Below are 24,112 nucleotides of genomic sequence, written 5' to 3' on the forward strand. Positions count from 1 at the left end.
TCAAATAAAATAATTACATTAAGAAAAAGCCTCCAGTTTTTGTTTTAATTTCATGTTTTATACATTGCACATTTACAACATACTCATTTTGATCATTTCATAACTTGGTGAGGGAAGAGATAATAATTCTTTCAGATGGTTAAATACACCAGAGGATTTCTGCTCTCATTTTCATTATTTGAGAGAGATGAAGCAGTTTTTACTCTCAACATAAATTCTACACAAAAACCATATTCTTTGTTTACCTCGCATATTAGACATTAAAAATGGCATACAAGCAAAGATAGAGTTGAATGGCATCACTGACTCAATGGACATGATTTCCAGCAAACTCCAGGAGATAGTGAGGGACAGGGAGGCCTGGTGTGCTGTAGTCCATGGAGTCCCACAGACTTGGACACAACTTAGCGACTGAACAGCAACAAGCAAAAATCTCTTAAAATTTTATGTGGCTATAACTAAGTTTTTATTTAAAAAACTTACAACAAATTTGCTATCTTTTGAGCTTTTTTTCTCTTTCCTTCCTTCCTTCCTCTATCCCTCCCTTCCCTCCTCCTTCCTCCTTTCAGGTATATTGCATTAGAAAGCATCTATTTATAGACATTTACTATAGACATCATTAAGCATAACTGTCCTTGAGGAACAGTGGAAAATGTAAGCTGAAAAAAAAACAATAAAGAAAATACTATACAGAATCTTTTATTGTGTAAGTATCTATTACAGTATTGAATCATATTCAGACACCATTAGCTGGGACTGCTGCATTGCAGAAACTATCATGAGATCATTTTTCTTCACAGAAAATCCCAGTGTTCAGAGAAGAAACAGCAACATAAGCTAAATATTCACTATATCAGAAACAAACCCCAGGTCTTTTGAGTAATAATTCTGGGAACTCATGTCCTTAAATGAAAATGACCAGCCAGTCATCTCTGGCCACTGAAGCTCTCTTCCTTTAAAAGGGTGGCTTTCTGTGGAGATGGACTCCTTAAATAATTGTCTGCACCAAGGGCCAGTTGGCACAGTTTCATCTGTACAAAGACTCTTCACAGAAGCTGAGGCTGAAATCCATAGAGAAGTAAATAAAAGATGATGACTGATGGGTCCATCCAGGAAGGAAGATTCTTCATGGCTGTAACATCTAATTTGGATAAACAGACTTTCTCTCTACTAGCCCTCCTTTATTTGTCTTTGAAGTTACAGAAAATCCTTAGGTAACAAGCTTTCCCCATTGCTAGATTTAAATGTAAGAAATAAAGTTTATCCCTTAATAAAAATGTAAACTCGGTATTAGAGTTTGTTTTTAGATCAAATGAATTGGATTTGCTATTGTTTTTATAACAATATAATGAAAACAGTAAAGAAAGGTCAAATTATCAAGTGAGTAAATCCAAGGATTTTGCCTCAGTGAAGAGGATAACTATTCTTGGGAAAAGAACAAAAGGAGTTGGGGGGAAAATAAGTGTCAGAATTGCACTATTCTGTAACACTGAGTTCAGCTTCCTTTGCTTGATTTCCTCACTTGTCACAAACGAGTGAAATCAAGGAACTTTAGAATCTCCTATGTTCCATCATTTTATGTCCATAAAATCACTAAAAATCCAAGATCGTCAAATGATTCACTTGTCTTTCTAAAGAAAGTTAAATTAAAATCCCTTAAGACAGGAATTTTTTTAAGTTACACAGTAATTTTTCCCGCCTTTATAGTCACATTGGACATTGAGTGAAGATTGTAAACCACAAAAATCCAAAGTTTTTGTTTTAGTCTAAAAGACATATATACTGTATCCAGTTGATTCTGAGCTAAGAATCACTATCTTTAAAAATTCCCACCTTGAATACAAAATACATAAATATATAACTATTTGGAAAAATATTATTTTTTTGTGTGAGACAAAAAAAAAAAAGGAAATCTGTTTTACATTGTGATGTCCAACTTGTGTGTGCGTATTTCAGCTTGGAAACTCATCAGGCATTTGGGCCATGTCCTCAAAATTCTGTTTTGCCTATTTGTAATTTCCCTTCAATAAAAAAAAAAAAAAAAAACAAGAAAAGAAAGAAACAAAAACAGAAGCACCCTACTCAGGAGTCCGAGAAAGCTTTTATGATGGACTCATAGGCAGGTGGGGGTGGTGTTGAAATGCCAAGCCGAAGACTGTTATTGGACCAGTGGAAATCAGGACGGCCCAGGCTGTGGGAAGTGTTGATGGTGGAGGAGGTAGTGGATGAAGGGAAAGTCACCAGCTGACTCTCAGTTTCCACAGGAAGTGGTGGGCATTGCAGAAAGGGGTGGAAAGTTGAGCCCCTGAAGCTTGATTTTCTTGGAAAGGAATTGGCTTGTTCCAGGGAAGCTTGTCGCTGGAAAGTGAGGCTTGCCAGGCTGAGGTTGCTTCGACGTTCACAGCCACTGTGGCGGTAAAATCCATTTCTGTTGAGGCCGTGGGTATATGAAGATCTGGATCGCCGGCTTGAACTCCACTGCGAGATGGGGGCGCTGGCCCTTCTTCGAGACAGACAGACAGACAAAGCCCAAATAAATCCTCCGATTACAAGCACCGTTGCCACGGATACCGTGAAGGACATTATCACATCCTCTGAAACAAAGAAAACAAATAGGTAATATGATTTACAGATAGGTGTTCAACTAAATATACAGGCAAAATGCAAATGAGGACTATGGAATATTTGATTAACTTAGATTTTGCATTTGGGAGATAGAAGATGGTGTTGGGTGGGTATAAATAAATGAAGCCGATAGGCTTCCATTTATCAAAGAAAAACAATAAAGGATGTAAAATGACATCTTTTTAGCTGTAACATTCCACATTGCTTACAATATTTTCTTATCTTTAAGAAATTAGTAATTAAAAAGTCTCATATTTTGAAAAAATCTCTTCTTTATTTAGCTCATAAATTTTTATAGTTGCAAATATAATCCAAAGATTACTTCCTTTTGAATTACAGTAGTAACCAATGTGCCAAAAATCGATAAAGAATTTCATAGTCACATTGACTTTGTCTTTTCCTCTGTCTGCTTTCAAATCCCCCACCAGTGTATCCCACCCTGAAGGCTGCATGATGCCTCACATCCGTTCTCATTCTGAGACAGGAAGTGCTGGGCTAGAACCATCTCGGGGGGCTGACTGATTTATGTCTTATTTCCAGAACTCCTGGACTGTCACCTTTATCTTTGACTCATTGATGACATGAGCTATACAGACTGCTGAGCTCTTTCTTGGTCCCCAAGCAGGTTCATGCTATTATCGTGCCCTTGTGATCATGAAATTCCTATCCCCTGAACCTCCATAGAATCCCTGCTATATACCAGTATCCTCCAATTCACAGAACTTGTCCAGATTTCCTGTTGTAAGGAGGGAAAAATGCCTTTCCCAAATACCTTATTGCTTCTTTTTGTGAACTAAAAACATATTCTTGAATAAAACTGGGTAGCAGAGCCCTGCATTAACTGGAAAGACATGCTGAATATTAGAAGACCCCTCCACCCTTATCATCCACCACACACAGACACACACACCCATGATCTAACCCACAACCCATATTGATTTTCACACTATCCTAAAATCTGTTGTTCTCACTCAAATTCCATACATTTCAGTATATTTTCCCCTGATACCTGGATATAATTTTAGAATTTTCTATTTGGAAAACTCAGTATGTGCTGAATTTTAAATACAGTCAACCTACCAACTGAGTATGGTTCATGAAAAAATACCAGCAGAAAATCCATCAAGCTGACCCCAGCCCAAGTTGCCCACCCACAGAATTGTGAGCTAAGTAAATGGGGTGGATTGTTACACAGCAAAAGCTAATTGATTCAGGGTTCCAAACTCAGCTCTATTTCTAACATTCCGTGTGATTTTTATAAAAATTTATTTAGACTCACTTATTTTATTACTTTCTTCAAATAAAGGAGTTAGATTTTATAATAACTAAAGTTCTCTCCAGTTTGTTAATATAGTCTATGACAGTATGCACCAAATCTATTATATAGAAATAACAAAACAAGCCCGTATTAATAAATAAAAAAGGATATTCATTGTTCTTTAGTTTTTGGATCTATTTTAGCATCTTTCTATCTTATATTGTCATGTTTTTCTCCTGTAGAAAGACCATATTTGTTATGTCCAATGTTTACAGTTATCACAAATGCTTGTATCAAAATCTCTAAAGCAACTCTTTATGTCAAATCTAGGCAATGAATTCTTTATAACAGGATGATGACTTCTGAAATACAAGATGATTTATGACAGATCTTCTAGACTCAGGATTGTTCTTCAAAATTGTCTCTCATCTAATATTGAGTCATGGCCTTAAAGTGAAATCTCTTGAGAATGGAGTTTTATAGAGTTAGGCTTTATCTGGAAAAAGCAATAAGCACAGTCAGAACCTAAAATTAGCCTTATTAATAATACAGTAAAATTCCAAATTAACTTGTAACTATCAGTGCCCCCAAATATTTGGAACTCAAAAAGGGAATTATAGAAAATCTGGGCTGCCAACACAAAAAGACCATGTAAATCAGGATTTTCCAAAGTTTCTTCTGAAAAACAATAGAGGACAACAAGATGACCAAATAAAAATATACAAAACCATGCTTTCAGCATAATTAGAAGACAACAAATATCCAAACTTCAATTTATCTAAAAAATAAATGACGGAAACTAGAAATCAATAAATTATCTCCTATACTTTCACCACATTGTCATGGAGAAGAAGGGCAATTCTGGAAATACTATAAAAATAAAATGAAAAGGTATTTTGGTCCATGAGCATGCTGACCAGGAAAGGGACTTACGGGAATGGGAAGAGGCAGTCTTGGAAAGTAATCCTTGCCATGAGGAAGAGTCCTATCACAAAAGGATCACGCATTTTATGATTCTACTCACAGGAAATGTCCAGAAGACACAAACTACATAGAAAGAAAGTAGATTGGTGATGGTCTAGGGCGAAGGGGTGAGGTGGAAGGGAATGGGAGGGACCTCTAAGTAGGGACAGGGTTTCTTTTTGAAGGACAGAAGTGAAGGTGAAAGTTGCTCAGCTGTGTCCAACTCTTTGAGACCCCATGGGCTATACAGTCCATGGAATTCTCCAGGCCAGAATTCTGGAGTGGGTAGCCTTTCGCTTCTCCAAAGGATCTTCCCAACCCAGGGATCGAACCCAGGTCTCCTGCATTGTAGGCAGATTCTTTACCAACTGAGCCACAGAGGAAGCCTAAGAATACTGGAGTGGGCAGCCTAGCCCTTCTCCATCAGGGAAGCGCTTTTTTGAAGGACAAAATCTTCTTAAATCTGATGCTGGTGGTGGTCACACAACTCCTATAACAAAACCATTTAATTGTATGCTTTAAGTGGGGGAACTATATGGTCTGCGACTACATCTCAATAAAGTTGTTTAAAAAAAGAAAGAAAAAGGTGCTTTTTGGAAGCCACACAATGAAGGAGGAAAGAGGCAGGACTGAGGGGAAACTGGAGGATCCTTCAAAACAAAAGACAGTTTGAAACAAAGGCCATGCAATTCCTCCCAACTCCACTCTCTAAAAATTAAAGTCAACCAGCAAAAAGCAACCAACCAAACACACACACACATGGACACACAGTCAACCAGTAAAAACACCACATTTTGCTACCCTGAGGGAAGGATGAACCTAGAATGACTCTCAGGTTCTGGTGTGGGCAAATGGGGGTGGACAGGTGCTTACTAGTACCGTTTGTCCAAATAGGGAAGTAATGTGAGACTGCAGAACTGGGGCTGGAACTGATGTTAGGAAGATGTTGAGTTTGCATGTCCCTGGAGTGTATATTAGGGAATTCAGTGTTAAATAAATATGGAGTTTAAAAGGATGCAAAATTTGGAATCTTCATGCTGCAAGAGAGTTCAACTATCCAAGGAACGCACTTCTACTACAAGAAACAAATGTGTTTATAGAAGTGAGTTGAGAACAAACTTCCAGGAAAACCAGAATTTAACAGGTGGCGGAGGTCAACACCAGGGAAACACAGAAGGGCTAATTAGGATGGCTCATAGAGACAAGAAAGGTTACTAGCACTGAATCAAAGTGAGAAGAGACTTTTAGGGAGAAGTGATTAGCAACCAGGAGCCCCAGAGAAATTTATCAATTCATTTGTTAGCGTATAAAGCACCCACTAGATACCAAGTACTGCTAAGTACAGAGAGAGCTGGGAAGAAATTGTCTGTAGCGGAGTTAATATTCTAGAAGACTTAAAGTAAGAAAAAGGCCCTTTAGATGGGACAGTGAGTGGGTCATTGGCCACTTTACGCACAGTTAGGTTGAGGGTCAGATGATGGAAGGCCCTGAGTACTTCTCCAGGAAGTTCAACCTCTTCCCTGTGGGCAAAGAAGAGGCTTGAGCAGTTACCCATAGGAAGGATAAAGATGGAGCTGGTGTTGATATCTGTGGTAAACTGAAAACAAAGAAGCAGGGAGGAGAGGGAAACAGTGATTCGAACATAAAATAACAATGGCTTAATCTGGGAAGCTATAGTAAGAATAGAAAAGAATCTGATCGTGGGAGTCTCAAAGTGAAAAGAATATAAAAATTATTCCATAGTATCACACCATCTAATGTCCTAGAGATAAGACATTGAGCAGCATAATGGTGATAAACTGAGGCTTAGAAGCTCTTGCTCCTAAAATCTAAATAATAATGTAATTTTATATTAGTAATTTGATAATCAGATCAAATTTTAATGTTTTAGAAATTCTATCATCTGCTTACTTTATATTTACTTGCCTTTGCCATTTTATGCAACAGTAGTTTATCAGAATAGATTTACTAGATAAAATTTTAATTTGTATTATAATCATTACATCTTTCCTTGAAGTTTTGTGTTGTTTATAATAGCTATCTAAATTCTGGATTTCACTGAAAAATGTTTTAATTGTTCTTGTAAGAGAACTAAGTAAAAATCATAAACTACTCAAATACTTCATAAAACCCAGTCCTTTGTCTTCTTCCAAATAAGTATGTGAATCCAGAAATTTTACTAAATTCGGTTCTTTTGTTAAGAAAAATACCTAATTTTACTATATTTCAGTGAGGTTTAGCAATCTTAGTTTTTGTGAGGTGTATTGCACATAATTTGAATAATTTATTGTGCATTATTAAGTGGTCAGTTGTCTCTGGAAGAGTTTATGCATTAAGTAGTTTATGCTCCAGAGGATCCATAAGTGGATTACCATGATAAACACTTTAATCAAAGACTATGAATAAAGTCACTCAGAAATTCTGTCTTTCTATTTAGAATAGATGAATGAGAGATATATTATGATTCATTTTAGTGTTATTGTGTCTTTGAGTAGAAAAATAATGCATTAAGTTGAGATTTAGTTGGTAAACTGTAAACTCCTTCTAAATTTGAACTTTTATCATTCTAAGTTAGAAAGGTTTCACTAAAACTAAGATTAAGAAAATTTTGATGTTGGAATGAATACAGTTTACAAAATGCAACCCTATTTTTATTTCATTATTTTGGTAAACAGTAATATGCATTTCTAATTTGATTAATTTAATATAGGGTCTTGGACACTATTAAGTCTATTACATCCCTTAATTGTCAAACAACCTCAATTAGGGAAAAGCTCTTTATCTTTGGTGTGTTGTAAGAAAATATTAATCTGAAATGAAAAATTTGAAATGCATAAGATTGTATTGATTTAATGCCAGATTTGGTAGCCAGTTACAGATAGAAATACTTGGAGGAAATGTGGTAAAGCAGTGTTATATATTCTGCAATTACATTTCTGAATCAACAACCTCCACTGGAGAATTTTAAATATCAACAACTTCAGATATAGAATCAGAGATATAATGTTTCAACTAAAACAAACTCTTGCCTCAGCTCAAACTCTTAGTTTTTTTATATTGAAACAGAGTTGTGCTTTTGAATTGTGGTGCTGAAGAAAACTCTTGAGAGTCCCTTGGACAGCAAGGAGATCAAACCACTCAATCCTAAAGGAAATCAACCCTGAATATTCATTGGAAGGACTGATGCTTAAGCTGAAGCTCCAATAAATACTTTGGCCACCTGACATGAACAGCCAACTCACTGGAAAAGACCCTGATGCTGGGAAAGACTGAGGACAGGAGAAGGGAGTGACAGAGGATGAGATGGTTGGATGGCTTCACCAACTAAATGGACACGAGTTTGAGCAGATCTTGGGAGATGGTGAAGGACAGGGAAATCTGATGTGCCGCAGCTCATGGGGTCACAAAGAGTCAGACATGACTTAGCAACTGAACAAGAAGATTTATGCTATAGGCGTGTGTGTCTGTTAGTCGCTCAGCCGTGTCCGACTTTGTGATCCCACCAGACTCCTCTGTCCATGGGCTTCTCCAGGCAAGAATACTGGAGTGACTTCCCATATCCTCCTCCAGGGGATCTTCCCAACCCAGGGATTAAACCCAGGTCTCCCACATTGCAAGCAGATTCTTTACCATCTGAGTCACCCACTGCACATAAATAAAATATTTAATTTATTTTAATAATTGAATATTGACAACCAACACTAGTCAGGGGACTGTTGCATTCACTCAGGTATGACATAAAGTGAGAAAATAAATATTAAAGTCTGCAAAGTATTGGGTTGGCCAAAAAGTTCATTTGAGTTTTTCCATAAGATATTACAGAAAACCCAAGCAAACTTTTTGACCAAGCATGCTCTGGCTTTAGGGTCTAAACCTGTGTAACCACTAGAGTCTGATGGAGGATTCTGAATATCTCAGTATATAAGCATGTATAATAGATGAGATTAGACATACTTACTTTATTTCAACTAAATGAAGCTAAAATCTTAAAATCCCATAAAAGCATTTAAAGTTTACAGGAGTTCCTTTACATCGTCTCTGTGCATATGCCCTGTGAGCCCTTCCACCACAGCCTCTTCAGACAATGTGTTCTAAAAGATTAACCTATAGCCAAAATTAGCATAAACTTCATTTCAAGAAGAAATTAGAAACTTTTAAAATGTAAAATCAAGGGGAAACAATTTTACATCAAGTAACAATTATAATGCAACTAAAAAGAACAAATGATTGCTTTAAAAATGACAGATCTCCCTTTAAAGGAAAAAAGGAACAAACTCTAACATTAGTAAAGCATGGCATATAACTTAAGTGTTATCCTATTTTATAACTTATGTCTATATACCTACTAAGGGGCTGGCACATTGGTCCTCAAAGAAGGACAGCTATTATTACTAATGGATGTATAGCTTTCCTGTGTCATTTGACTCTTCCTAGCCTAATAATAATGGTCACGATAGTGCCTTTCAATTCGAAGATTCTAATATTGAACCTGGTTTTCGATAAATCTAATCTGTACCTAAAATTCTGGCCACTACGATCAAAATTTAGTAAACGTCACCACCTAGTGGCGTTGAGTTGAATTGTTCTAATATCTGAAAAGTGATTTTATCTTTGACAATACAACATTGATCAATTCACAAAATCCTTTGCAATCTTAAGAATCATTAAGCTTAGCTATTAGACTGCTAGTAGATTGTGCTGTTCTTGGTACCCTAGAGAATATAGCAGGATTGTTCAGACAATAAGATTTTGGCAAAAATTGTTAATTTAAATGAGAGCAAGCATTTCCTATGTGTATCTCATCTCCCAGAAAATCCTACTGGGTCTATTGTCAGAACGTATCCAGAATTCAGCTTCTCATTATCTGCTCTGCTACCTTCCTGATCCAAGTCACCATCATCTGTGACTTGGACCATATCTATAGCCTTCTCTTTGGTTCCCGCTTCTCTCCTTGCTCAGTTCTCAGTACAGTAGCCAGAGTGAGCCTTCTAAAGTGTTAGTCAAATCACATCACTCTTTTGCTCTAAACCATTCATTTCTCCCAGAGTATAATAAAATGTAAACTCTCCCAAATCGTCTTTAAGTTCCACCTTGATCGGTTCCCTGCCATCTGTCCTCCTTACTACTCTTCACTGGCTCATTCATCTCCATCCACACTGCCCTCTTGCCATTCCTTAAACACATCATCTGTGCTCCTGACTTAGAGCCTTGTGCGAACTGTAACCTATTCCTGAAACTCTACTCAGCTGTTGACACGGGTGACTTCAGGTCTTCACCCACATGTCACCTTCTCATTGAGAGCTACCCTAGCCACCCTATTTCAGGGTCATCCTGTCCCACCTCTGATGTCTAACTGCCCCCGTTGGTTTTCTTTTTTTCTTTCTAGGTTACTAGAAACTAGACTAACGGGATTGTGAGACAAATGAAAAATCGGGGAGATTTGGAAATAGATTTGATCAAAAGAATAAAGCATAAGTCATACTATGAATATAATTATTCAGCAGTGGTGTTAGAGTAGTAGGTAAGTTAAACTATGTTCAGAAGGAACAGGGTAGACCAACAGTTAACCCTTGAACAACATAGGTTTGAACGGCACAGGTCCACTTATACATGGATATTTTTTCAATAAATACATACTAGTGATTTCCTCTGGGGATGATGTAAACAGGGTTGACTAAGAAGTGTCATTATCATCAGGGAACTTTTCAGGTTGGAGATAATGTTCTATGTCTTTACTGGGCTTTGGGTTACTCAGGTGTGTATGTCTTTATCAAAATTCAGCAAATATTCAGTTATGATCTGTGCACTTCATTTTTTGATCATTTACAGATTTTATTGATGTACATTTGACTTTCAAAGAAAAAAACTAAAAATATTAAATTCTTGTTAATACTATGAATGCTAAATTAATTAGGGGGAAGCATACTGATATCTTCAATTTTCTTGGAAATATAAACTAAGATTGGTTGATAAAATGAATATTATAAAAATGTTAATAGTATAATCTAGGAGTAAGTATACGGATATTCACGGCAAAATTCTTCAATTTTTTTCTGTATATTTCTTTCATAATAAATTTTAGAAAAGTATATGAGAGAAGGTCATGAACAACTTTAAGGCAACACATTTAGAAATTTAATTCAAATGGGCAAATTCCTACAAGACACAAACTGCCCTAAAGTAATCAAATGATCAGTAGGAAATCTGAATTATCCAATACTGTTAAACACCTTGACTTTTCCCTTAAAACCTTCTTATTAAAAATACTACAGATAATTACACTGGTGAATTCTTTCAAACATTTAAACAATAAACAATGCCACTCTTAAACAATTTTTTCCAAATAATAGAATTTTTTTCACTTCCTAACCTGTTTTAGGAAACCTGCCTAACATTGATACCAGAATCTGACAAGGCTATTGTAAGAAAAGACTACTATAAGCAAATTTCTATCATTAACATAAATGGAGAAGTTCTAAAGTCAGGAATGTATTAAAAAATTACATTCTTCTAGGCTCTGCCTCATCCTACTGAGCCAATCTCTGAGCATGGAGTTCAGTGAGAGATGAATCATGAAACTTCTGTCTGTGGAACTGAGATATAGCAGTTTTAAAGACAAGCATTTATAAATACTTGTCAATCAAACTTCCTAGGTAACTGATATAAAGCAAGTAATTATCAAGCTGTTAATATGAAATGTTGCATAGATGTCCAAGAGTTTTTAAAATACAAATTAAAAATACACATTTGAAACATAGTATTTGTTTACTATTTGGGAAGAGGGGATATAAAGAACATTGTTAGGGTGCATGCCCAGTCCATAAGCTTTCTCTGTCCTCAACCTCTCTAGAAACAACCTTCTTCCATCTTCTGGGGTAGATCCCTAAGTGACATATTTTTATCAGGTTATGAAATAAAGTTTTCAGCTATTAACCAAGGTTTGCTGCCCTTGACAGCACTTGATTGCCCAAGAAATCAACTAACAATCCTCCATCTCTTCAATTATCTTGGAGAGGATTAGGGCTGTTATGAAAGATGCACAGAAAAATAAGAAAAAACTGGTGTTCAGAATTACTAACAGGATTACTAAATACTTAGAATAGAAGATAGTTTTGAAAACAAAATTGTTTTACTCCAATCAGTAGACATTGTGAAAGACACAAGAGTGTTTTGGGGTTTTTTTGTTTGTTTGCTTGTTACAATTTCAAAATACTGAGCGCCTAAAAGACTGAAGAACATACCTTTTACCATAATGAACAGTGTTGGAAAAATAAACTGTGGTCCATGAGTCATGCCCAGGTCAACTTGGGCTGCTGTTTAAATACCACAGACTGGGTGGCTTCAACAACAGACATTTATTTCTCACAGTTCTGGGAACCAGGATGCCCGGCATCCAGGTGCCAGCATGACCAGGTTCTGGTGAGAGCCCACACCCTCATCTCAGTACTAGCACACAGATGGGAAAGAACAGTTATCTCTTTCTCCTCCTATAAGGCCATTAACCCCATCATGGCGGACCCACCTTCTAATTTGATCCCAATTATGCCTCAAAGGCCCTATCTCCAAATAACATCGCATTAGGGGGTTAAGGATTCAACACTGAATGGGGGAGGGGACTTAAATATTCAATCTGTAACAAGTAAATTTTCAGAAGCAGTGTGAAGAGGAGAAGTTTTGGAGACCGAAAAAGGGCTAGGCATATACATGTGACCAGTGAGGGTCCTGGATAAGGGGCCATTACTCCATTTCTGCCTGTGAATGAGCCGCAGATTCGTTTAGGAAATCCCAGAGAAATTGGTATCCATTTTCAACTTCTTGGGATCCAGATGGGAAAGATGATAAACCCCTCTGAGAAACTCTGGGTCCCTGCAAAGCAGAGTAGGGATGAGGAAGTATTGACTTAGTATATCCAGATCTAACGGTCTTATATATAGCCCAAATGCCCTCAGGTCCAAGGTTACGGGAGAGCATTCAACATTGTTCTGCACCAGCTGAGACAGATGGAAAAGAGCCAATAGACCAGAAAGGAAAAATCATGAATTAGCAAATGTCTCACAGATCATCAGATTTTATGGTAATAATCTTCAGCAGTAAAGGCAAGAAAAAAGGGCAATGCCCCTAAAGCAGATGGGAAATACACATCAGTAGAGTCAACAGAGACCAGAACTTGACCAAGAACCAGTAGCCCTCTCGTTCTAACACACTCAATAGTGTAGAGTTCCCAGTCCTGTCTCATCCCCTTTCCAGCTGTAGAGGAAAGTAAAGAGGGAAGTGGGGAAGCTTGAAGTAGCTAAATTAAAAATAATTAGGTTAAATCAGATCTCCTGCATTACAGAAAGATTCTTTACTTCTGAGCCACTAGGGAAGGTCAAGGTTAATCAGGTCTCTGTACATGGAATTCTCCAGGCAAACTTTTACAGTATACTATAATACTGGAGTGGATAGCCATTCCCTTCTCCCGGTAAACTTTTACAGTAACAGCCAAAACTACACAAATCTCTTTCAAGTAATTCAGTTCTCTGAAAACTTGGCTTGCGTATTTTTAACTTCTGTATATTTGCTGATAAGATTTTTTCCTAAATTTCCTGAAATTCTCCAACCATGCTATATTTATCTCACAAACACTAGGCACATTGCCTAATATAAATAATATAGAGTGGTCAGTCAATGCTTCTGAGTAATATATATATTACTGAGTAAAATAATATAAAGAGTGGTCAGTCAATGCTTCTGAGTAAACTAATGAACTGGATAGATAAAAAGATGAAAGAATGATTTAATAAGATAATATAAGAAATATGAATGACTACAATGTTCTTCCTAGAATTGTCTCCCTATTTGAACCTTGTCTGATTTATAGAAACAGGTAAGGCCTCACTTTTTTTTCTAAAAAGGATTTAGGGATCAGGCAGTTCAGACAGCAAAGAATCTGCCTGCAATGCAGGAGACCTGGATTCAATCCCTGGGTCAGGAAGATCCCCTGGAGAAGGGAATGGCTACCCACTCTAGTATTCTTGCCATGGAAAGAGGAGTCTGGCAGACTATAGTCCATGGCATCACAAAGAGTTGGACACAACTTAGGGACTAACACTTTCATTTTTCTAACTCATTCATTGCCATTTTACTGAATATTATCTTGCAGTATTCCATAGCAATATAGACATATGTTGCATACATATGTTTGCATATGTATGAGCACATAATCTCCTCCAAAAGTGTAATCTTCTTTAGGACAGATATTATAGATTTGATGAGGATTAAATCAGGTAAATAAAGGCAAATTCCTAAACCCATAAATTCTCTAATTTTTCACAATACTAGCCAAAACCACACATGGTAAGGCAAGAAGTATAACCAAATGGTCTTATTTAGAACTATAAATACGAGAAGACTAACCAAGTTTAATGACACTTGTCTACAATTTCATTAAAGCAGAGTGCAGCAAACTTTAACAGGTTATGTTTCCTGTTGCTTTCATTGGGACTGTTTATAGGGAAGAGAAATGCATCAAAGAAAGCAAAAGTGAGAAATGCAAGTCTTCAGCTGTGTTGTCAGGCCAATTTTATCAATCGCCTTTGCATTAATTACTGTCATGTTTGTACAACATTTAGTAAATTTTGCTAGGTGCTTATCAATAAAATGTAAACTATCATTATTGGTAATAACCTGGTATCTTTATCGAATTTTTCAATATTCTTTAAAGTAAACCAGGGAAATTACATTTGGAAAGCAATTTTTTATGCAGCCTTAGCATAAGTCTGGGAAATTTGTATGGTTTGATGTATAAGTTTTGCTTTTCTAAACTGTTCTTTCCCTATCTTCTGAATTCAAAATGCCAACAAGCAGACAATTGATTTTGGAAGCAATAGACAATGCATTGCACTGCACTTTACAGGATTTTCAAATAACATTTTTTGTGGAGACAGTGGACATGATAGATATCAATTTAGACAGAAAAGAGAGATAAAAATTTTAAAGGTCAACATTTATATTTTAGAAAATTTTACATTTCATAGATCCACATTTTTGCATTTTACACTTAATATATATATATTTTCTCTGCATTTTACACTTTATATATATATATATATATAAAACCCCAGAAGAAATAATGGGATCTTCTATATATTTTCCCCACATCATCAAACATTATAATATTATATCTGCATAACATATCTGTTTAGCTTTGTTAATGCTTATCAATGTAACACTCCCTTTCCTGGTTTTCATTATATCCATCTATTTTCCATTGTATTCACCAAGTAAGATAAAGAAACACTCAGAACTATCTTTGGAACAATAAGTTTGAATTCTTTCTTAAGCATAGATTTCTATACTAAAAAAACATTATGGTAAGATTGGCAAATTGCCACTAAATATTTTGTTTTTAACTGGGGTCATTTTATGATTATGCTCCATGTTTTAATCAGTGGATAATTATTTTTTCCCTTAAATCTTTACATAGTCTTGAAAATTTGACTTTGGTCTGAAAAAAAATTGATTTGGTAATTTTGCAGTAAGAATTACTTTTCAATAATTTATACATCATTTTTGCAATGAAGAATTTAGTGTAAACATATTCTCACTATTTTTTAGCATCTGTTTAGTACATTCACTTTCCCTATAAAGGAGGACAGCAAACTGTATTGTAAGAAACCCAGATTACTAACACTCTCCCAATTCAGACTTGTCTTTTGGTGTAAAGTAGAATAACATTACCAAAAGCCATTCTTTACAATATGCAAGTATAATTTACTTTCTTTTTCTTAATTCTTTGAGAATTACAATAGGATATCTACTAACATCTCTCATTTTCAGACATGAGATGAACATAAATGTTGATGGTAAAAGGAGAATTCATTCCCTCCATGAACGTTTCTGTGATGGTGGAAAACCAGGTAGGTGGTTAGGGGCAGGCAGCGCCCCTGCCCATCTTTGACCTGAGAGCTCCCCAAACATACTTTGGAATCACAGCAGAAAGTGTTAAATAGTTCCCTTGGGGAAGTGATCTCTTTGCGAACTCCATTATCTCCTTTAAAATTTTTTTTCTGAATTTAACCCAACTTCTCCCTTTATCTTTTAAATTTCCCTAAACCCAAGTACCTGCAACAATTTCATGTCTCAGCCCTTCTTCCCTGAGTCTGCAGCCTTGGAAGTCATGGATTTTACCTCAGCTCCATTCTGTTGCTGCTGATTGACTAGAAGTTGTGTCTGAACCCAGCCAAAAACTACTTTTGTATTGTTCCCTTTTTCCCTGTGATAAGCTTTCTTTATGGCTGGATGGCATCACTGACTTGATGGACATGAGTCTCAGTGAACTCCGGGAGTTGGTGATGGACAGGGAGGCCTGGCGTGCTGTGATTCATGGGGTCGAAAAGATTCGGACACGACTGAGCGACTGAACTGAACTGAACTGAAGCTTTCTTTATAATGCTATTTGTGATGTTATTTCCACTTAACTTGTTCAGTTACAGTTTTTCCCTCTAATTTCATAATATGATTTTTTTTATTTGATCATGTCATCACATTCCTTCAGTACATTTATTATTTAGATTCACTTTGGAAATTAAAGAGTATAACACTGACAATGTAAGTTAAAATTAATCTCTGTAGAAATTCTTAGTTTCATTAAATAAGATACATAATCTGTATAACCATAAGACAAAACAATTTTCCAACAAAATCCACATTAGTATTTTCCAAACAGCAATGACTTTCATTTTTTTTCATTTTTATTCTTATTTTCTAATTATCATTTCCTATTATTTTTTTTATTATTTTGTAACACCAGCCAAAATCTTGTTGCCCAGATTCTACTTGAGTGATTTCACAGCCCACATTACAGACATTTTACATGAACAAATCTTTTTGTACTAAATCTATGAAAACATTAGGTCGTCAATTTAGAGTAAGCAAAATGGCTCAGGGATTTCCAAGGTTTTAATCACCTCTAGGCAATACATTTCTCCACATGCTAATTTTAAATTAAAAACAGCTAAAGAAAATCTTACCCCAAAAGTTTTCTGGCCATGGGCTCCCTAAACTTGTTGTGTTATTAGCCATAATATCCACAAAGAGAAGAGAGAAGAAAAGCCAGTGTGTCCAGAAGAACTTTGAATCTGTGTCTTTGTAGTTCGGCAGGAGAAAAATAATTTTCACACAACCTCTCATATACTTGTGTTTGCATGAAAGGAAATAAGTGTTTCATGTTTCCTGCTTTTATACTCAAATTAGCAACTGTTTTTCTTATCTTGGAATTCCACACAGTTCCTGAGACACAAAACAATTTCCTTCTCGTCATTTCCTCAGCTCAGTTGCTAAGTACCCACATTTCCCCCACCTCCAAACTGCTTTGGGGACATGAGACTCCTTTTCTGTCCTTTCCTCATCTCCTCCTCCATGTGGAGGATGATTTCAAACTCTCAGCTACAACACTTTGGGTTAAATTTGTGTTGGATAAAGAAATAGACTGAAAAAAAAAAAAAAAAAAAGACTACCTTCCAATGTTTAAAACCTATAATATAGTTTAAAAACTATATTTATATAGTAAGTTGGGAGTGGGAGGAACTCTTCAGAAATCCATAGTCTGTTCCAAAGCAATTAATTTTATCCAATACCTATTTTTTATAATTCTCACTTACTAAAATTCCAATGTCTTTGGCTCTATTTTGCATATTGATTTTGAAAAGAGAATTCTTTTTTTCGTAAATACCTCTAAAATGTAATCTATATTTAATTTTTTAATTTAAAGTGGTGTGTAAGTATGAGAAAAAAACATTCCTATATTGATGGGCCCTATTTAAAACCAATTAGGGGAAACCTAAATGTAAATATTTAATTACAACAGAATGTTGAGCACTACATTGTAAGAGTACAAGGATAATTATGTTTTTCTTCATGATGAAGTGATGACTTTGGTATGACGGTATGAAAATAATTGTACCAATTGGAGAAAGAGTAAGACAGAAAGCAACATCAACAAAGAGAGGAGTTATGACTATACTGTGGCTATTCTGGATATCACTATCCAGAAAGTGGGTAAATGGGCTTTGAGAAAGAATTACATGAGACATCTCGGGAAACATAAGTTAGTTAAAATTTCAAGAGTCTTTGCAAGTTTTACTACTTAGACTGGATTCTCTGAGCATTGGGCAGGCATTGGAAGAAGGAATAACAGTGCCATGGCACTTATAACCACTAAACTGTTAAGAATCTGGTTTCCTCCATTTTTGATCAACTCTAGCATTAACTCTTGTATAATTCTCATTCATCCCAATTGTCATCACAGTATGATTTAGTGTGAAGCAATAATCATCTTCATGAAAACTGTCATATATTCCTAAGTAGCTCTAGGAAAATCTGAAAAACCATAATATGAAGTTGATCCCGTATAAATTTTTACAGTCCTGATTCTCTAAAATTAGGTTGTTTCCGCTCATCAAAACCAGTACAATATTGTAAAGTAATTAACCTCCAATTAAAATAAATACATTTATACTTAAAAAAAAAAGAAAAGTAGCTGGAAAAAAATTTTTATATATTTGCATCAATTTTAAATGCATTTGAAATTAAAATATAGCCACCTAAAGGAGAATAATGGAATGTTATAGAAAATTTAGAGACTCCACTGTGCAAATATGAAAAGTCATCATCTCTATAATATTCTTGCTAAGGTTTATTTCCATATAATTGAATAAGTAAGATACTCATCTTTTTGCTTAGGAAAAACAAAAAAAAAAGGGACTCACATTTTAATAGTTACCTTTACTTTTCAATATTTTTGACAGAATTTATAAAAACATAAAATTAAAAAATTATTTCTGGAAAAACATAATCAGAATGAAGGTATGTTGAAATACTTCTGAATTCTAAATTCTTATGGGATTTGTCAATCGTTAGTTTTTTAAAGTATTTATTTATTTGATCTCTAGTTACAGCATGCAAACTCTTAATTGTGACATGTGTGATCTACTTCCCTGACCAGGGATTGAACCCAGGTCCCCCTGCATTGGGAGCATGTAGGCTTAGCCTTAGCCACTGGACCACCAGGGAAGTCCCTACATTATTTTTAAGTGCACATGTTGTATTATAGGCTACCTGATTCAATACACACTAATTACAAACATGGATATATTTTTGTAAAGAGTTATATAGACTGCATTTGATCTAAAACAACAAACCAGATGAGTGGAGTAGATGAGTCTGGTTTGGTGGAAATGCCTTCTGTGCTGAAGCTGGGCTCACTCCATCTCAAGGCTGGGGTACAGTTTGAGACTTCCTTTCATTGTTTCATGTTTAATTATCTAGATTTTCTCCCAGTTTTCACTTTTGCAGATGTTCAGAAGCCAGTCAAAACTCTGAAGAAATTTATTTTCTAGCACTTTATGACCTAGGAATATTTTTCTTTTCTGTAAACAGATGTGTGTAACTTTTGCTCTTATCTGTGCATATTATTTGCTTCGTAAAAGATTCGTATTTTTCTTGGCAGAGATCTACAGAAGTGAGTATTTATGTCTACGCCATTTTCAAATATCATGGCTTGTAATGACAAAACAGGAAATTGGTTTTTATCTATAAAAAATTGTTAAGTCTTTTCTTCTACTGTTCGTTATTTCAGAAGATAGGTCTTTAGATCTGGATTCCCCAGTAGTCATACAACACATTTGGAAGCTTGTTCTTCCTTATAGAGGTGGCTGAGACTGTAAAGAATGTGCCTGTAATGCAAGAGATGCAGGAGACACAGATTTGATCCCTGGGTGAGGAAGATCCCCTGGAGAAGGAAATGGCACCCCACTCCAGTATTCTTGCCTGGAGAATTCCTTGGACAGAGGAGCCTGGTGGGCTACAGTCCATGGGGTTGCAAAGAGTCAGACATGACTGAGCATACACACTTATAATGTTGTATATGTATACACACATACAATGTTATTAAGAGCACAACAGGCTTAATAACAGGCTCATATTAAATATTTGTTTAATAAGGGAATGAAATAATTCCAAGGAATCTGAACCTGAAAGTGTTACTAAACCAGGCTTGTCTGATGTGCAGCAAGCCAAATGCACAGCAAAGGTTTTTCAAAGAGGCAGCCAAGCAAGTAGGTGGGAAAACAAACTTCAAATCCACCTCTCCAAAGATGAGGGGCTAGGGATATTTACAGGCAGAGTACAGAGTAGTCAGAGGTTCAGGGGAAGGTGACTGAAGGCAGGAAAAAGTGAAGTAATTGCTGCTCTCTACAAGTTTATCTACATTACCTAGGATGCATGTTCAGAAAATAGCAGCATTAATGTAACCCGAGGGTGGAGTTTTTGGCCCTCTGATGTAATCCGTTGGACATTTACATAGGTCCAGTTGAATGGTGAGTGGTCTAGATTAACTTGAGCTGGGCTAGAACTAGTTCCAAGTTGCTGAAAAACAACTTAGGCAATCAGTATTCTGGCCCACACATTAGAGGTGTTATCTATATGGGACAGTTAAAGCAGTCTGTGACACACTATCTAAGAAGCGATGTGAAGTTGGACGGTACACAGTTTGCAAGAACAATTAAGGTGAGCTTGGTTAGTGAAGGTAGGTTATAATTTACTGTTTGTTAGACAAGCAAGTTATAGTTTAATGAATCTAATCCTCAGTTTCAAAAGTATTTTGGACATCCCAGTGGAAATCAGAAACAATGAAATATCTTCAAGAGATATTTCAAGAGAAAAAATAACCTGTGTACCCAAGCAACTGATATACTGTGAACCCATTTTTCAAAGATAGAATTAAACTACAGATAGTTTAAAACAGAAATTGAGTGGTTTTATTATTCTAAGAATTACCAAAGAATAAAGATCAGAAAGAAGGAAAATCATTCTAGAGAGCAAATTTGATATAAAAACTGGCAAATATGTGGGTCAACCCAAATGTTTATATTATGAAAATAATAACAAAAAGTTCTAAATTATTGAATTATTGGGATAAAAAATCAAGACAGAACTAAAAGTCTATAGGAAAATATAGTCTATAAGTAAAAGGTACAAAATGAGCTAAAATATTCAGATGACTCACTTGTCCGAAAAACGGATAAAGATATTGATGACATAGTCTAAAGAAAAGAAAGAAACTCTTTTTAACTTGAAATGTAGCATGAATTAAGAAAAAATTCAGTTAGAATTATGAAGAAATACTAAAGCACACCCTTTATAATTCCTTTAAAACATTCCCTTTAGAAACAAGACGAATCTGATCACTATCAATATTTGCATTCAACATTGGACTGCACAGACTTGCCAATACCATAAGAAAAAGAAATAAATATATGATGTAAGAGAATTTGAAAGATAGAAATGAAACGATATTTTTATATAGATTGTATGATTGTCTACATTACCACAAACGAAAAAACTAAAACTACAAAAGACAAGAGTTATTAATAGCAACAAAATGCAGAAAAGAAAAAAAAATGTGCAAAATTTATATGAAAAATGATAGCATTTATTGAAGGATGTGAAGGAAAACTTTTAAAATGTGGTGATACAACATATTCATAGATGGGAGTAATCAATGCTGAAAAGATGTTCATTTTCAACATACATGTATTTTTCAGACATGTTTTTTAATTCCTTAAAAATTCCTAAGGGCATTCTTTAATAAATATGGCAAATTTATTCTAAAATATATATGAAGGACCAAAGGGCTAAAAAACAGCCAAGACACTTAAGAAGAAAAATTAGCTTAGGGGACATATAAAGATATTATGATAGACTTCCTCTGTGGTCCAGTGCTTAAGATTACCATCCTCCTCCTTTTGCATTACAGGAGTTGTGGGTTTGATCTCTGGTCAGGGAAATCAGATCCCACATGCCATGGGGTGTGACCAGAATTTTAAATAAATAAATAGTAGCTAATATTTTTTTAAAAGATATTGTGGCTCATTATAATGTGCTGTATTCAGTACAGTAAAATTTTGATTCGGGGTAGAATGTTGTTGTGGTTGTTTAGTAGCTCAGTTGTGTCAGGGTCTTTTCTAATGAGTTGGTTCTTCGCATCAGGCAGCCTAAGTACTGGAGCTTCAGCTTCAACATCAGTCCTTCCAATGAATATTCAGGACTGATTTCCTTTAGGATGGACTGGTTGGATCTCCTTGCAGTCCAAGGGACTCTCAAGAGTCTTCTCCAACTCCACAGTTCAAAAGCATCAGTTCTTCAGTGTTCAGCCTTTCTTATGGTCCAACTCTCACATCCCTGCAGGAGTAGAATAGCAAACCAATTATGCAGAATAGAGAACTCAGAAATGGATCCTTGAAGGATGACAGATCTTGGGTTGATACAATCATTGTTAATATTGAAGGTCTTACAGCCTAGACATATTTTAATAATAAAACTAATTTAACATGGCATGACTTGCTTTTATTGCAATAATACAGACTCCCGCAATTGTCAGTGTTCATTCTTGAGCAATGCCCTCATTCAAAAACTCATTCTAAAACTTTTAGGATTGATGGCAAAAATTTACCTTAAATTTTAGGAACCAATTTCTTTCTTATTAAAACAAAATTTTCCTATTCTCTATGGCTCTCTAAACTTACATTTAATAAGTTGATATTCAAATTCCCAGTATATTAGAAACCAGCAAAAAGGGGGAACAAATCATTGCAAGATGCAAGTTGGATGAATCTTGAGGGAATTGCAAAGGAATAAGCACACACACACTCACACTCACACATACACACACTCACATACACATGAATGCATGTAAAACTGGGAACATCTAAATAAGATCAATGGATTGTATTAATGTTAGTATCCTGATTACAATGCTCTACCATTGGGAAATACTTGGTAAAGTGTACATGGGATCCTTCTTTATGACTTCTTACAACTGCGTGTGAGTCTACAACGATCCAAAAAGAAGGGAAAAGAATTTCCAAACTTTGTGAAAGATTGAAATGAACTATGAAGTGGTTACTAATGAAATAGGACAGAAATACTAGATGAGGCCTCCAGGAATCAAGTCTCTATCTCATCAAACCTCAGAGAATCTTGGGATGCAAAAATGCTTGGTTTGAGTAAAAATACAAGAGATGTGGGAATCAAAATAAGTTGACTGTAAATACATTTTTGCAGTTCAATACCAATTTCCCAACAAGTCCCCCAACCTAAGAATAACTGAAAACCAGATAAGCAGGTTCTACCACCTCCCAACTCCTACTCCACCACTACTCCCCTACTCCTCCATCCTGCAAAAAGGGCTGTTCTTTTCTAAAGTGATGCTATATAGTTTCTAGGGAAAACTAGATGGCAACCCACTCCAGTACTTTTGCCTGGAAAATCCCATGGACAGAGGAACCTGGTAGGCTGCGGTCCATGGGGTCACGAAGAGTCGGACACGACTGGGCGACCTGACTTTGACTTTTCATTTTCATGCATTGGAGAAGGAAATGGCAACCCACTCCAGTGTTCTTGCCTGGAGAATCCCAGGGACGGGGGAGCCTGGTGGGCTGCCGTCTATGGGGTCGCACAGAGTTGGACACGACTGAAGCGACTTAGCAGCAGCAGAGCACCTAGTCTGGGAGTCTGTGTTCCAGAGCAAAGCTGATGAATTCTAGCATTTACAGGATTTCACGGAGCTACAGCCATCTTGTCACCTAAAAACTGGGTTTACCCCTTGGTCAGGCCACAAGATATAACCAAGCCCAAGAGCAGGAGAAGGAAGGATTTATTACTTCCAGCAACTAAGGCGAACACAGGGGATCTTCCCCAAAGCAGTGTCTCCCTGAACAGCAAAACTGGGGAAATTTTAAGGTAATGGTACACGCATATTCATGAACAGGCTTGGGCACTGAAGTTAGGAGGGCTAAAGCCAACATCATCCTCCCTTAGATGACAGCTGTTCTGGTGATTGAGTGCTTCAGATAAATCTTTATCATTGAGACATCTCTGGGAGCCTTTACAACTGATTCATTATCTTTGCTTTAGTTACTTCTCTTGTATGCTGCTGCTAAGCTGCTTTAGTCATGTCCGACTCTTTGCGACCCTATTGACTGTTGCCTGCCAGGCTCCTCTGTCCATGGGATTCTCCAGGCAAGAATACTGGAGTGGGTTGCCATTTCCTCCTCCAGGGGATCTCCCTGATCCAGGGATTAGGATGGAACCAGATCTCCTGTGTCTCCTGCATTGCAGGTGGATTCTTTACCTGCTGAGCCATTAAATAAGAGAATGGATATGAATGTAACTTCAAGAAATGTTGACAGGCTATGCAAAATTTGGTTAGTAAAAGAAAAACCTATA

The 24,112-nt window shown here is 36.1% G+C and overlaps 1 protein-coding gene across 1 annotated transcript; it reads right to left on the reverse strand.

Annotated features, from left to right (window-relative positions):
* Positions 1-641: 641 nt before the first annotated feature.
* Positions 642-17,048, reverse strand: MYCT1 (MYC target 1). The gene is given in 3 exon segments (XM_006080999.4): positions 642-2,594; positions 16,858-16,934; positions 16,936-17,048. Coding segments are annotated over 3 exon segments (687 nt in total). The 5' UTR covers positions 17,034-17,048; the 3' UTR covers positions 642-2,082.
* Positions 17,049-24,112: the final 7,064 nt, after the last annotated feature.

The sequence above is a fragment of the Bubalus bubalis genome, chromosome 10, assembly GCF_019923935.1.
Source record: "Bubalus bubalis isolate 160015118507 breed Murrah chromosome 10, NDDB_SH_1, whole genome shotgun sequence".
Taxonomy (NCBI): domain Eukaryota; kingdom Metazoa; phylum Chordata; class Mammalia; order Artiodactyla; family Bovidae; genus Bubalus; species Bubalus bubalis.